We start from the raw sequence: 15966 nt of genomic DNA on the forward strand, positions 1-15966 counted from the left end.
ATGTGTATATATGTGTATGTGGAGGTGCAATGGCCCAGTGGTTAGGGCAGCAGACTCGTGGTCCTAGGATCATGGATTCCCAGACCGGGCATTGTGAGTCTTTATTGAGCGAAAACACCTAAAAGCTCCACGAGGCTCTGGCAGGGGATGGTGGCGAACCCTGCTGTACTCTTTCACCACAACTTTCTCTCACTCTTACTTCCTGTTTCTGTTGTGTCTGTAACTCAAAGGGTCAGCCTTGTCACACTGTGTCACGCTGAATATCCCCGAGAACTACGTTAAGGGTACACGTGTCTGTGGAGTGCTCAGCCACTTGCACGTTAATTTCACAAGAAGCTGTTCCATTGATCGGATCAACTGGAACACTCGACGTCGTAAAGCGACGGAGTGTCACGTACATATATGTGTATATATATACACATACAAACATATATCTTTTACCTTTTATTTTTTAACTTTTACGTCTTCCAGTCATTAGACTGTGGCCTTGCTGGGGCACCACCTTGAAGAATTTTTAGGTGAATAAATTGACTCCAATATGTTATTCAAGGCCTAGTACTTATTCTATTGGTATCTATTACTGAACCACTGAGTTACATAGGATGTCAAGCAGTGGTGAAGGACAAACTCAGACACAAAGACACACACACACACACACAGATATATGAGAGGCATTTTTCAGTTTCCATCTACCAAATCCATTCACAAGGTTTTAGTTGGCCTGAGGCTATAGCAGAAGATACTTGTCCAAAGAACCAAGCAGTGGGCCTGAACCCAGAACTATGTGGTTGAGAAGCAAGCTTCTCTAACTTGAGTCAAGGAGGTTTATACAACGTCCTTGGTTTGTAAACGTATATACGGTAACGTCCTTTATTATTATTGTATATAGAGTGTGGCCGTTTTCATGCGGGTGACACGTAAAAGCACCCACTACACTCTCTGAGTGGTTGGCGTTAGGAAGGGCATCCAGCTGTAGAAACTCTGCCAAATTAGACTGGCGCCTGGTGTTGCCATCCGGTTTCACCAGTCCTCAGTCAAATCGTCCAACCCATGCTAGCATGGAAAGCGGACGTTAAACGATGATGATGATGATGATGATGATAACATAATGCAAACGTGTAGCTTTTTTGTGCACTTTGTTTGCAGAAAATAAAGAAATAACAGTAATAACGTCAGTGAAAAATAAATATCAAGTAAATTGCCTTTACATATTTATCACTTAGAAAATATTTTTCATTTTTAACCTCGTATATAATACGCACTAGGGATTTTGGCCTTTAAATTTTGGAAAAAAAGTGCGGATTATACTCGAGGATTTACAGTATTTAATTAGATTATTTTTCTAATGAGTCATGCATTATCTCATAGCTTTGAAATTTTGATGATATGACAATTCCAGATACAGTGTACAAGAGAAAAGACTGTGCTGGTTTGGTCATGTGATGAATATAGATGGGGACAGCTGCATAAAGAAGTGCTGAGTTCTAATTGTGGAGGGTACCTGTGGAAGGGGTAGACCCAGGAAGACGTGGGATGAAGTGGTGAGAAAAGATCTTCGGATGCTGAGCTTCACTGAGGAAATGACAAGGGACCAGGAGATGTGGCGATTTTCTTTACTTGATGAGACACGTCAAACTAAGTAAGACCAATATCTTCCATACACACAGGCTTCTCCTTCCAGGTGCTGGGGCCACTTAAAAAGCCCCTGTGCCAGTACTGCTTCAAGGCACTCGTGCTGGTGGCACATAAAAAGCACCCATCATACTCTGCTGAGTGGTTGGCATTAGGAAGGGCATCCGACTGTAGAAACCATGCCACAACAGGCAATTGGAGTCTCGACAGCTTTCTGCTAGCCAACTCCATGTCAAACCATCCAACCCATGACAGCATGGAGAGCAGATGTTAAACAATGATGATGATGACATTGGAGGGCAGGTGTAAAAGGCTCAATCAGGCCAGTTTGAACAATAAGACAGGTAGAATATCTTGGCTGGATATGGCTGATTTAAATGCCCTTTAGGGCGTATCCTTTTGTTACCATAGTTCTGTTGAAATACTGCCTTTACTTCAATTTCTTAAAATATAGGCGCAGGAGTGGCTGTGTGGTAAGTAGCTTGCTTACCAACCACATCGTTCCGGGTTCAGTCCCACTGCGTGGCACCTTGGGCAAGTGTCTACTACTATAGCCTCGGGCAGACCAAAGCCTTGTGAGTGGATTTGGTAGACAGAAACTGAAAGAAGCCCGTCGTATATATATATATATATATATATGTGTGTGTGTGTGTGTTTGTGTCTGTGTTTGTCCCCCCACCAACGCTTGACAACCGATGGTGGCGTGTTTACATCCCCGTAACTTAGCGGTTCGGCAAAAGAGACTGATAGAATAAGTACTAGGCTTCCAAAGAATAAGTCCTAGGGTTGATTTGCTCAAATGACTGAAACAAGTAAAAGAGTAATATAGTAAATAATTAATAGCAACAAAAATAGTATTATCACCAAAAGGTAATATTTATCTCCCACTTAAAAGTGGATGTTGTGTTAGAACATTGAATACTGCAGTATTTACTATGAGGGGACCTCTCATATGGACTTGGGATAAAATAACTTTTGCTGTTTTTAAGCTGGTGTTTAGAACATAACACTGTATTGTATAACAAAATTTTAATTTGTTGTCTTTGGTCAGTAAGTGTTATTTCCTATTTGCTTCTATCTAGAAATCAAAGGAAATGACTACCATTCCCCTCAAACTTTGCTTTTGTAACCTGGACATCAGTGTTTTGAAACTGACCTATTTTCCATTACATTTCATACAAATTCAGGGCTGAGTTGCTGAAGCAGAAATATCGTTATAACAAATATTCTGCTCAATGTCACAGATTTGCTTGTCAGTTGCTTGACTTTAACCATTTGAGCATGTCCCTTAATGCAGGGGTTTTCAAACTGTGGTCCGCAAGGACAAGACAGGGGTTCCGTGGACAGCAAATACTTTTTATGGACAATTTGATTTTATATATGTTTTTTAATCGAAATCTTTTAATTGACAATAAACCCATTTGTTAAATACTGTTGAATAAATAAATGTAAAAATATATGTTATTTTAAGCAAATATTTATGTTTAAATTTCATAAGCGTTTATAAGGGTGTCCCTAAGGTAAAGCCTGAAATATAAAGGGGTCTGCAAGTCAAAAAGTTTGAAAACCCCTGCCTTAATGGTTAACAATATGTGCATCTGTGATGATGAGCAGCAGTGGTGGGGGAGCATGACAGACATGTGGTGAGAGGGATTCTTTGGGGTTTGAATAAATACCATAACAAAAGCATAGTTTGAAGGAAATATTAACCATTTTTCATACTTTCTAAGGGAAAGCAAATAAGAAATAATAGTTTCTACCCAAGGACAAGAATCATGTTACACAGTGTTATTTAACATGAAACTTTGGTGGAAGATTGATTTCAATATTTTTAGGGGTTTTTTTATGTTCTTAGAATATAAGTCTTTGATCCATAACTGAAATATTCTGGGACATTTCAGTGTCAAATGGGAAAAATTTGCTCACAAGATGAGACTGTGAGAGACCCCCTCAAACCTGCACTGTCTCACCTAAACCAGTAAGTAAGCTTTGGTAAAGTGGATTATGTTGGCCAGTACTCAAAAGGTACCGACCTCTCTGCTTCTGTCTATGGATACCAGCATGCCAGTTTCCCCTCTCCATGCCACCAATGTTATCCAAGGGAATGGCAAAGGAGCCAACACAGCTTGGCACCAATGACATCACAACTCGTTTCTACAACTGAGTGAATTGGAGCAACATGAAATAAAGCGTCTTGCTCAAGAACACAACACACAGCCTGGTCTGGGAATCAAACTCACTACCTCACGATTGTGAGCCTGAGGCCCGAACCACTGAGCCATGTACCTTACTACAAAGGAATGTTGATTTCAAATTTTGGCACAAGGCCAGCAACTTTGGAGGAGGGGGCTAAGTCAATTATATCGACCCCCAGTACGTAACTAGTACTTATTTCATTGACCCCAAAAGGATGAAAAGCAAAGTTGACTTCTACAGCATTTGAACTCAGAACGTAAAGCCAGATGAAATGCCGCTAAGCACTTTGCCCTGCATGCTAACAATTCTGCCAGCTTGTGGCCTTACTAGAAATGAACAGAAGGTGGCAGCACGGTGGACGAAATGCTTAGGGGTCTTTCGTCTGCCACTACGTTCTGAGTTCAAATTCCGCTGATGTCGATTTTGCCTTTCATCCTTTCGGGGGTCGATAAATTAAGTACCAGTTACGCACTGGGGTCGATGTAATCGACTTAATCCCTTTGTCTGTCCTTGTTTGTCCCCTCTATGTTTAGCCCCTTGTGGGCAATAAAGAATTAATAAGCGTTAGCACTCCGGGCGAAATGCTTAGCGGTATTTTGTCTGCTGCCACTACGTTCTGAGTTCAAATTCCGCTGAGGTCAACTTTGCCTTTCATGCTTTCAGGGTCGATTAAATAAGTACCAGTTACACACTGGGGATCGATATAATCGACTTAATCCGTTTGTCCCCTCTCTGTGTAGCCCCTTGTGGGCAGTAAAGAAATAAGAAATGAACAGAGGTTTTAAATATTGGCATAAGGCCAGAAATTTCAGCGGGTGGGTATAGTCAAGTACATCTACTACCTATTTTATTGACCCTGAAATGATGAGAGGCAAAGATGGTCTCGGTGGAATATGAACTCAGAACATAAAGACAGGTGAAATGCTACGAAGCATTTTACCTGGTGTACTGACAGTTTGACGAACTTTTCACCTCAAAAAGAAACATTAAAAGTACATCTTGTACCCTATGTTATTTTATTTGTATTTTGAACCACCCACCTGAAACCTCACTCTTTGCTAATCCCCACGAACCTAATAAACACTCATTTTTGTATCTATGCAGTGAAGTAATGCTTACGCACTTTGATAACGTATTATTGAAAGAGATATGAAATAATATTAACTCGTTTGACTGCTTTAAAGTGACCTTAATTTCTTAGCTAAGTGTTACCTACCCGGCTGTTTTTTTCTTTTTCCTTTTATTACAAGTTAAACATCATGCTGCAAGTTTTAGTGCTAGCCCTTGTCCAAGTTCGCAAACATCTTGTGACAAGCAGTGAAATGTTCTCTAAATTGTATTAAACAAAGGAGTACAACGGGTGGGGTTTCGGAAAATAGCTATCACTACCTCGTGGGGGAAGGAAAAGGGTATAAAACTGGGGAGGGGAGTTTTTTAAAAAAAGTAGAAAAAATTTACGTACTCCTTTACTTGTTTCAGTCGTTTGACTGGCCATGCTGGAGCACTGCCTTTAGTCGAGCAAATCGACCCCAGGACTTATTCTTTGTAAGCCTAGTACTTATTCTACCGGTCTCTTTTTTGCCGAACCGCTAAGTTACAGGGACGTAAACACACCAGCATCGGTTGTCAAGCGATGTTGGGGAGGACAAACACACACACACAAACATACACACATATATATATTGTTTATTCTTTTACTTGACTACAGCCATATCTATGTATGTGTGCGTTTGTGTGTGTGTTTGTGCGTATCTATATATCTTTTCTCCTTTATTTGTTTCATTCATTTCACTGTGGCCATGCTGGGGCACCGCCCTGAAAGGTTTTAATTGAACAAATTGATCCTAGGACTTATTTTTCTTTATAAAGCCTAGTACTTATTCTATCAGTCTCTATTGCTGCACCTCTATGTTATGAGGATGTAAACGTACCAGCACTCGTAGACGGACTTGTAGATAGGAGGTTTAAAAAAACAAGTCTCCAGTTGTTTCCTTAGAAGAAGCTTTTCTTTGTTCTCTATAAATTTCTCGGTAACACGCAGAAGCATTTATGGTAGTAGAAACTTTTGCACTTCATTCAAAATTTGGAGGATCTTGTGCTTGAAAAATAAAACTCGTAAACCCAGAATCTCGTAAAGCAGGTCCTCGTAAAGTGAGGCATCGTTGTCTTTACTATACTCTTTGACACTCTCTTTATATATGAATTAACTCTCCCATAGCTTTTATTTTGTTTAAAATCCCGTAAATATATAATTATATAAGTAGAAGTTTTGTTTACTTGTGGTAACTATTAAGACTAATTGACCTGACTCAATTAATGTTTTACAATGTAATTCACTAACATAAAACACGAATGTTAAAGCGATTTCATTACTGTTTTATTTTATATTTTTCTTTAATTATATACTATATGTTGGCTGTTGATAGGCTTTCCGTTTGTAAACAAAGCTTATAATTATATACGAGGGGGTGCTGAAAAGTTCCTGGCTTTGGGTAAAAGAAAATACAGGAGGATCAGTTAATTATGATCTTATCCCGCTTAGATTCACACATTTTTTGTAGCGGGCTTTTAGTTTTTCTAAACTCTGTAAAAGAACTCGGAAGGTTGGGTCTCCAGCCAGGCCTTTTGCGACACCCTTAAAGCCAGAAGCTTTTCAAAACCCCCTTGTATATACATTTATATATGTACGAGTGTGGAGGTGCAATGGCCCAGTGGTTAGGGCAGCGAACTCGTGGTCAGAGGATCGCGGTTTCGATTCCCAAACCGGGCTTTGTGAGTGTTTATTGAGCGAAAACACCTAAGCTCCACGAGGCTCCGGCAGGGGGTGGTAGTGGCGATCCCTGTTGTACTCTTTCGCCCCAACTTTCTCTCACTCTTTCTTCCTGTTTCTTGAGTAACGCTGCGATGGACTAGTGCCCTGTCCAGCTGGGGCGGGGGACACAAACGCCATAGAAACCGGGAAACTGGGCCCATGAGCTTGGCTAGGCTTTAAAAGGGTGATGTTTTTTTTATATGTACGAGTAGGTGCTGAAACGTTCCTGGCTTTGGATTGGATAAAAGAAAATACAGGAGAATAAGTTACTTGTGATTTTATTCAACATATTCCCCTCTCAGATTCACACACTTACTGTTGCGGTCCTTTCGTTTCTTTTTTTTTTTAAACTCTTGTTAAAGTTTGATAGATGTAATAGAGACATTAGTCTCTCTCTATCACCTTTCAACAGCATTATATATTAAGGAACAGTAGAACAATTTAACAACATAATAAAAATAAGTTTTATGTTTTGATGATGCTTGGTTATAAAAAGAACCTGTGTCACTCAGCTTAGCAGCCGCTGATTAGGTTGTAATTTGGTATTGGAAGGTTAAGGGCTTCCTTGATGCATGCCAGAGGAGCAAATAGCTATCGTATCGATAGCATCGTAGTGAAGAGTGCTTCGATGAGGAGCGAGGTGTTGTTACGTCGAAGGTCTCTCGCTCAACTGCCTAAGGAAGTGAAACGCACTCTTTAAGTACTAGTTTCACTACGCATGCGCACTCGAGGGGCTTCCGGTGGTGAAGTCCCTTGCGCATGCGCAGAATAGTACTTCCTCAATGGCGGCTATAATTTCGCGCCACTACACTCTGTAAGAGAACTTTGAAGGTTGGGCCTTTAACCAGGCCTTTCGCGACACCCTTAAAGCCAGAAACTTTTCATTCAGCACCCCCTCGTACATCTACTCACAAGGCTTTGGTCAACCCGAGGGTATTGTGAAAAAAACCTATGCCCAAAGTGCCATGCAGTGAGACTGAACCCGGAACCACGTGGTTGGGAAGCAAGCTTCTTATGCCACATAGTGTTTATACGAAATTACATGATGTTACTGAGGTTTATATCGCAATAAACTTTCTTTTTTTTTAGGACAATTTACTTTCACTATTTTGCGACGGTAAACTTCCTGTTAACCTTGCTCTGTATGAAATGGAAAAAAAAAAGAAGAAAAGAAGCAAGTACGTTATTCATTATAGAGAGCGTTAGTTAGTTGGCACTCCGTCGCTTACGACGATGAGGGTTCCAGTTGATCCGATCAACGGAACAGCCTGCTCGTGAAATTAACGTACAAGTGACTGAGCACTCCACAGACACGTGTACCCTTAACGCAGTTCTCGGGGATATTCAGCGTGACACAGAGTGTGACAAAGCTGACCCTTTGAATTACAGGCACAACAGAAACAGGAAGTAAGAGTGAGAGAAAGTTGTGGTGAAAGAGTACAGCAGGGTTCACCACCATCCCCTGCCGGAGCCTCATGGAGCTTTAGGTGTTTTCGCTCAATAAACACTCACAACGCCTGGTCTGGGAATCGAAACCGCGAGTCCGCTGCCCTAACCACTGGTCCATTGCGCCTCCACTATAGAGAGCGTACTTGCTTTATCTCCCGCCATTTGGTTCTTCTCTCTTCTCTTTAAAACTCATCTCTCAGGTAAGGAGAAGATATTGTCTTCATTTATCATTTTGTAAGTCTTTCGATATGTTACCCTTTTGGCCGTTATTGGCGTCGTTTTCTAAATAATATGTCTGTTTTTAATCTCAAAACCCAATCTCGTCTTCGTCCTCCATATATCTATTTAAAAATATATTAACCACAAAGGCAGTATTAATACCGTGAGATAACTTTGATCCCCACTGAAACGTGGACGTCTATTAGAACAAACTTTACTTCTATAAGAACAAACTTTACCATGATAGAAACTATCACATTGGCCTTTTTGGTCCCAAAGAAACTAGAGTGCATTTTACACCCAAAAACCGATATGGGAGTTCCTCTCATGGCAACCACCGTAGCAAGGTTTGTTCTAATAAAATATCCACGTTTAAGTGGAGATAAATATTCCCTCTAAATGTATATTGTTTCGTGTGTGTATTAACTTTTGGCTTTGGTGTCGCGAAAGGCTTTGTTTGGAGGTCCAACCTTCAGGGTTCTTTTAAAGGGCTTAGAAAAACCGAAGGACCGCTGCAATAAGTTTGTGAATCTGAGAGGGGAATATGTTGGATAAAATCATAATTAACTGATCCTCCTGTATTTTCTTTTACCCAAAGCTAGAAACTTTTCAGTACCTCCTCGTAGTAATAATAATTCTTTCTACTGTAAGTACAAGGTTGAAATTCTGAGGGTCGGTTGGGTATAGTCGATTATATTGACCTCACTATTTTACTGGTGTTCGATTTTATCGAACCCGAAATAATGAAAATCAAGTCGGGGCTTAGCGGTATCTTAGCTCACAACAGGCCCGGGTGGGCACTAATTCGTAATTATGCTGTAGTGGAGTAGGCGAGGGTAAAGAATACGCACACCCAATGTTTAGGGGTTAGGGTTACGCCGAAGACGGGTGGTGTGCGTATTGTTTACCTCTGCCGTTTAGTAAATCTCAGGGTTCACTGTTGAATGGTGAGGGGGCAGTGCCACCCTCTTAGTGACGGGCATGTTAGTAAGACTTCAAGAAGTGTATTGCAGGAAGATTTTTGTAAACCGTATTTTCTAAATCTGAGGGTGCACCGTTGAATATTGAGGGGGGCAGTGCCATCCACTTGCACTCCCTTAGCGACGGGCAAGACTCAGAACGAACCCGGAGAAATGTCACGAAGCGTTTTGTAAGGCCAACAATATTAAAACGAGGAGGTTATTTGATACCATCGATGGTCAAATGGTACTTATTTCACTTGTCTGAAAAAGGCGAAGTTAATCTCAACGGTTGAACGTAAGGAGCCGACAGAAATGCCATGTTAGCCTTTATGTCCGACATGCTGGGCCAGCAATGTTGAGGGGGAGGGTTAATCGATACTGTTGACCTCAGTATTTGACTGGTACTTTACTTTATCGACTCCCGGAAGGACGAAAGAATTTCAACTCAAAACGTACGTGAATGCCATTAGTTGGAAAGACCCTCATACGCTTTCTATGTCACATTACAACAGGGACTATGGTTATTTTGGCCATCTTTCGTTTTTGGCCTCAGAGCTGCCATGATTGTTCGGCAATTTCTGTAAAGTTTTTATTTATTTATTTACTTTAATTTTCATATCCTGTTGAAGCTGATATTTGCTTTGCACTGAGTGAGGGAAGTGAAAAAGTTAAACACACTCTACCACTCACACACAGAAAGACACACGTACACCTATTATCTTTCATATACACATACATACATAAATACATATATGCAGCTCAGTCGCGTGACTTTCAGAGCCCTCCCCCGCCTGCATCTTTTTGTTCTGAGGCCCCATCCCTTCAGTCAAAACTCATAATCTACGCACCTATTATTCATAGCTATATTATATTCTTTATTCTATTTGAAGTTCAATATTTCACGTTATCCTAAAGAATATCTTTCAAAGTTAAATTTATTCAAGTCTATTACTAATTTTAACAAATAAAACTTCCAGATATGAATAAAAGAACACTTTTATAATCCAGGCAACTTTCAAAGACAAACACAACGCACTTTTGGCTTCGCGAAATCATTGATCAATTCAGAATAATCAAGTTGAGAGCTAAGTTCGTGTTCAATAACTATCATAAAAAATAGGGCAGTTGATTCTTTGAGTGAAAGAATATTTTTGTCCAAAACAAAATTAATGTTTTACTATTTTACATAGGCATAGGAGGGGCTGTGTGGTAAGTTGCTTGCTTACCAACCACATGGTTCCGGGTTCAGTCCCACTGCGTGACACCTTGGGCAAGTGTCTTCTACTATAGCCTCGGGCCGACCAAAGCCTTGTGAGTGGATTTGGTAGACGGAAGCTGAAAGAAGCCTGTCATATATATATATATATATATATATATATATATATATATGTGTGTGTGTGTGTGTCTGTGTTTGTCCCCCCCCCCAACTTCGCTTGACAACCGATGCTGGTGTGTTTATGTCCCCGTCACTTAGCAGTTCAGCAAAAGAGACCGATAGAATAAGTACTAGGCTTACAAAGAATAAGTCCCAGGGTCGATTTGCTCAACAAAAGGCAGTGCTCCAGGATGGCCGCAGTCAAATGACTGAAACAAGTAAAAGAGTAAAACTTGCCTGAAAACCTGTCTGAGCATAGGAAAAATATTACCTTGCTTGGAAACAGGTGAGGGTTGGCAACAGGAAGTGCATCAAGCTGTAGGAAAAATCTATCTCAATGGATTTCCGTCTTGCCCATCGAAGATGAAAGTTAAAACGATGATAGATAACCTATTTTGAGCTTTCTTCAAAGGGAAAGATCACATTGACATAATTTTTTATATTTTCTTTTTATGTAGTTTCTTTTTGTTGAAAATATGGACGGAGATCTTGTATGTAATTTTAAGAAATGCCGGAAGAGTTTGAATAAGCTTGCGTGGGTGAGTATTGGAGAATTTTACCAAATTTCTTAAGATGTTGAAAAAGCTAAAAATAAAATACAAAGACTAACTTCTTGAGATGAAGCTTTTAAATTATTGTTGTCGTTGTTGTTGTTTGACTCCATTTTGGCCCTAGATGGAGACCCTGCTGTCTTTTGGTATACCTATGGTGGGCTTAGATGATGATGATGAGAGTTACCATATATGCTGGCCTATAAACTTGGTCCCAGATTTTAACCTAGAAAAAGTTACCTTGGCATATTTTCCCATGCCAACCTTTCCTTCATTGGACACTAAACTCTGCTTGCGAAGACCTGTTGGGGCAAGTGAAATCGAAATCGTAATTGAACCAAATTCGATGACTGGCACCTGTGCCAGTGGAGCACTAATAGCACCGTCCGAGCGTGATCATTGCTAGTGCAGCTGTCTGGCTTCCGTGCCAGTGGCACGTAAATAGCACCATTTAAGCACGATCGTTACCAGCGTTGCCTTACTGGCACTTGTGCTGGTGGCACGTGAAAAAACATTCGAGCGAAGTCATTGCCAGTGCCGCTGGACTGGCTTCTGTGCAGGTGGCACGTAAAAGCACCCACTACACTCTCGGAGTGGTTGACATTAGGAAGGGCATCCAGCTGTAGAAACTCTGCCAGATCAGATTGGAGCCTGGTGTAGCCATCTGATTCGCCAGTCCTCAGTCAAATCGTCCAACCCATGCTAGCATGGAAAGCGGATGTTAAATGATGATGATGTTCTTGAGAATCTTTTTTTTTTTAATCCAGAATAAATGACATGGTGCTCCATCTTATATGTATAAGAAAATCAATAATCAACTAATTGGAGTGACAAGAATGCTACTGCCCAAAAGATCGCAAGTACCAGCAAAAATTATTAAAAAACTACTTCACTATAAATTCATGATTTCTGAAGATTCTGTTGAAGTTTGTTCATGTTTCTTAATCTGAAATCAATACGTTATTCCTATACAATTCCCTTGGCTTATCTGCCAGTTGTATTAAAAAGTAACACTTTTGGCCTCTAAAACTCACCTTGATTTGTACTCTGTGTCAGCTTACATGCTGGCATATACGGTAAATTAGTGTTAAATATATTTAATATAGTTTTGATATAGTGTTAATATATTTAATAGGGACTATTAAACAGTTAATTAGAATTAATTATGCAATGAGACAGACATCTGGGAAATAGAAGCATAAGACCACCCTGCGTGGCACACTGCGCCAACAGAGGTGTCACCTCCTATGAACAAAATTGGTTTTCAGGAGCGTAAAGGAAATGTGAACTAAGCAAGTCCAGAGTCAGCTCCTAACCAGCAGTGCCAGACCTGTGGCAGAGTCTTCCGAGAGTGGATTGGATTGATTGGTCACAACTGGATACACCACGCCCTGTCTTCTTCACCTATGTGATGTCCTAGGTCATCATCGACAATGATGGATGAACTAATAATAATAATAGTAATAGAATAATCATCATCATCATCATCGTCGTCGTTTAACGTCCGCTTTCCACGCTAGCATGGGTTGGATGATTTGACTGAGGACTGGTGAAACCGGATGGCAACACCAGGCTCCAATCTGATCTGGTAGAGTTTCTACAGCTGGATGCCCTTCCTAACGCCAACCACTCCGAGAGTGTGGTGGGTGCTTTTACGTTCCACCGGCACAAAGGCCAGTCAGGAGGTACTGGCAACGGCCACGCTCGAAATGGCGTATTTTACGTGCCACCTGCACAGGAGCCAGTCCAGCGGTACTGGCAACGAACTCACTCAGTATTGAAAATTAACTAGAATTAATTATGTGGTGAGATAGACAGTTACGTTAGTGTTAATATATAACCAAGGTGTCACTTAAAAAGCATTGGTGTTGGTTCTGGTGCCACGTAAAAAACGCTGGTGGTGCCACGTCAAAAGCACTGGTGCTGATGCCACGTCAAAAGCACTGGTGCTGGTGCCACATCAAAAGCACTGGTGCTGATGCCACGTCAAAAGCACTGGTGCTGGTGCCACGTCAAAAGCACTGGTGATGGTGTCACATAAAATGCACTGGTGCTGGTGCCACGTAAAAAGCGCTGGTTCTGGTGTCACGTAAAAGACCCTGGTGCTGGTGCCACATCAAAAGCACTGGTGCTGATGCCACGTCAAAAGCACTGGTGCTGGTGCCACGCCAAAAGCACTGGTGCTGATGCCACGTCAAAAGCACTGGTGCTGGTGCCACGTCAAAAACACTGGTGATGGTGCCACGTCAAAAGCACTGGTGATGGTGTCACATAAAATGCACTGGTGCTGGTGCCACGTAAAAAAAACGCTGGTGGTGCCACGCCAAGAGCACTGGTGCTGGTGCCACGTCAAAAGCACTGGTTGTTGTGACCTGTAAAAAGCGCTGGTGCCACGTAGAAAGTGCTGGTGACTCACAAAAAGCACTAGTGGTGGTGGTGGTGGTGACATCTAAGAGATGCTGGTGCCACATAAGAAGCACTGGCGCTGGTACCACGTAAAAGGCACTCAGTACATTTTGTAAAGTGGTTGGCATTTGGAAAGGCATCCAGTTATAGAAACCAAGCCAAAACAGGCTGGTGTGGCCCCTGATCTTGCCAGTTCCTGTCAAGCAGTCCAACCCCATGCCAGCATGAAAAACAGACATTAAATGTTGATGATGATGATGGAGAGTATTTAAAAGTTGACGAGAAGTATTTATGTGGTAAGACATATAATTAAGCTAGTGTTAATATATTTAGTGTAGAGAGGGCTTGAGAGTTAACGAGATAGTTATATGAATGCTCTTTAAAAGTAAGTTAAAGATAGTATCTAAGAAAGCAAGTTCCTGATGTAGTTTGCTTATGAAATGATTAACTTTAATGTTTATCTAACAAGGTTTATTTTTTCTCTTAATTTCAGGTCACTTCCTGTTCTCGTATCCTTTATCTGTGGATTCAGTTGAAAGAAAATAATGTCTCATTGTTTTTTGAATTATTTCTATTTATTTAGAATCTTACCTTGTGTTGCTTTAGTCCCTCAATCCCCTGGGAGTCGCTGTGGTGATGCCCTCATATGATGCTGTCTTGGGTTATATTAAGCTTCCTCACACCCTTCCCCTCTGCAAGTCTGTCTCATCAGAGTGGCTTTCTTCTTCCTTCCTTCCTTCCTTTTCCCCCTCTTCTATTTCTTTAGTGTGCAGCAGCCAGGATCCTCCTCCCCATCCTCTGCTCCCCTCCTCTTCCTTGTTCCTCCTCCACACTCCCTCCTACCACCACTGTCTTTCATTTCCTCCTTTCTACCTTTTTTCCTCTTTCCCCTTACCCCCCCTTTCCTTTTGTCATACCTCCTCCTCCTCCTTTCCACTTTCTCTTTCTTTTTCCTTCCCTCTTCCTCTTCCTCTTTCTTCACTTTTCCTTCTTGTAGTTCTTTGACCTCCAGGTCAACTGTAATAAAACAAAACCAACTCATGTTCCAAGACATTCCAGCCATGGCCATTTTGTTTGTTTAGGGGTTCTGTCTAGGATTACCCATGTCGAATGTGTTTTATCATTATTTGTGACAATATGCGATCTGAGGGAAAATTGGCTACTGTTTCTAGCAGGTCAAATGACCACATAGCTGTCTCTGTATTCACTTGTTGCTAAGTTGTAAATATAGATATTACATTTTTGGCCCAAGGTCAACCCTGACAGAGCATTCATTTAAACACATATTCCAGATTATCCTCTTATTTTTTTTCCAGTACAGCTTATCTTGGACTACATCATGGTTTGAGGTAGATCTTAGAGAAAAAATGTCCTGGCGTCAATTAATTCAACTAAAAATAAAATTCTTCCATAGGGTGCCCTATTACTCTCTTTTTACTCTTTTACTTGTTTCAGTCATTTGACTGTGGCCATGCTGGAGCACCGCCTTTTAGTCGAGCAAATCGACCCCAGGACTTATTCTTTGGAAGCCCAGTACTTATTCTATCGGTCTCTTTTGCCGAACTGCTAAGTTACGGGGACATAAACACACCAGCATCGGTTGTCAAGCGATGTTGGGGGGACAAACACAGACACACAAACACATACATATATATACGACGGGCTTCTTTCAGTTTCCGTCTACCAAATCCACTCACAAGGCTTTGGTTGGCCCGAGGCTATAGTAGAAGACACTTGCCCAAGGTGCCACGCAGTGGGACTGAACTTGGGACCATGTGGTTGGTAAGCAAGCTACATATATATATATATAATTTAAAATTTATGGTTCAGCAAGTATTGCTTCACCACACCCCAAAAATTAGAAATAGCAGCCAAAAACTACTATTTCTCTAAAAGAAAGCAAAAAAAAAAAAAATAAATAAATGGGTGTTCAGTATGTTGACCACAGGAATTTCTGTCCTGAGAGAGTTGTACATCATCTCCCTCCCTCCCTCCCTCCCTCCCTCTCTCTCTTTCTCATTATTACTCCCATTGCCATCATCAACTCTCTAAATTTCTTTCTTTTTCTCCCTCTCTTTCTCTCTCTCTCTTTGCCACTACCCTCACCCTCTCTCTGCCTACTATTACTCTCACCCCAGCACGAGGAAGTGTCATTGAATAGTGAGAGAGCGGTTCAAAATGTGACACACTGACGCACAGAAATTAGTTTTCACATTTATTATATTAGATATAGGTGCAGGTGTAGCTGTGTGGTAAGAAGCTTGCTTCACAATCAAACGGTTCCGGGTTCAGTCCCACCTCATGGCACCTTGGGCAAGTGTCTTCTACTATAGTCTCAGGTCAACCAAAGCCTTTTGAATTGAT

The 15966-nt window shown here is 41.2% G+C and overlaps 2 protein-coding genes across 2 annotated transcripts in view; one reads left to right on the forward strand and one right to left on the reverse strand.

The window, feature by feature from the left end:
* LOC106868983 (uncharacterized) overlaps positions 1-14316 on the reverse strand; it is a 30232-nt gene extending 15916 nt beyond the window's left edge. Inside the window, exon 1 of the mRNA XM_052977283.2 lies at positions 14194-14316. The gene's annotated coding sequence lies outside the window, so the exon portion shown is untranslated. The remainder of the gene's footprint in view (positions 1-14193) is intronic.
* The window catches only part of LOC106868982 (E3 ubiquitin-protein ligase CCNB1IP1), a 30067-nt gene continuing 22256 nt past the window's right edge, over positions 8156-15966 (forward strand). The window contains exons 1-3 of the mRNA XM_089343424.1: positions 8156-8289; positions 11104-11184; positions 14096-14111. Coding sequence (XP_089199550.1) covers positions 11122-11184; positions 14096-14111 — 79 coding nt within the window. The 5' untranslated portion in view covers positions 8156-8289; positions 11104-11121. The remainder of the gene's footprint in view (positions 8290-11103; positions 11185-14095; positions 14112-15966) is intronic.

The sequence above is a fragment of the Octopus bimaculoides genome, chromosome 27 (assembly GCF_046866305.1).
Source record: "Octopus bimaculoides isolate indiv1 chromosome 27, ASM4686630v1, whole genome shotgun sequence".
NCBI lineage: Eukaryota > Metazoa > Mollusca > Cephalopoda > Octopoda > Octopodidae > Octopus > Octopus bimaculoides.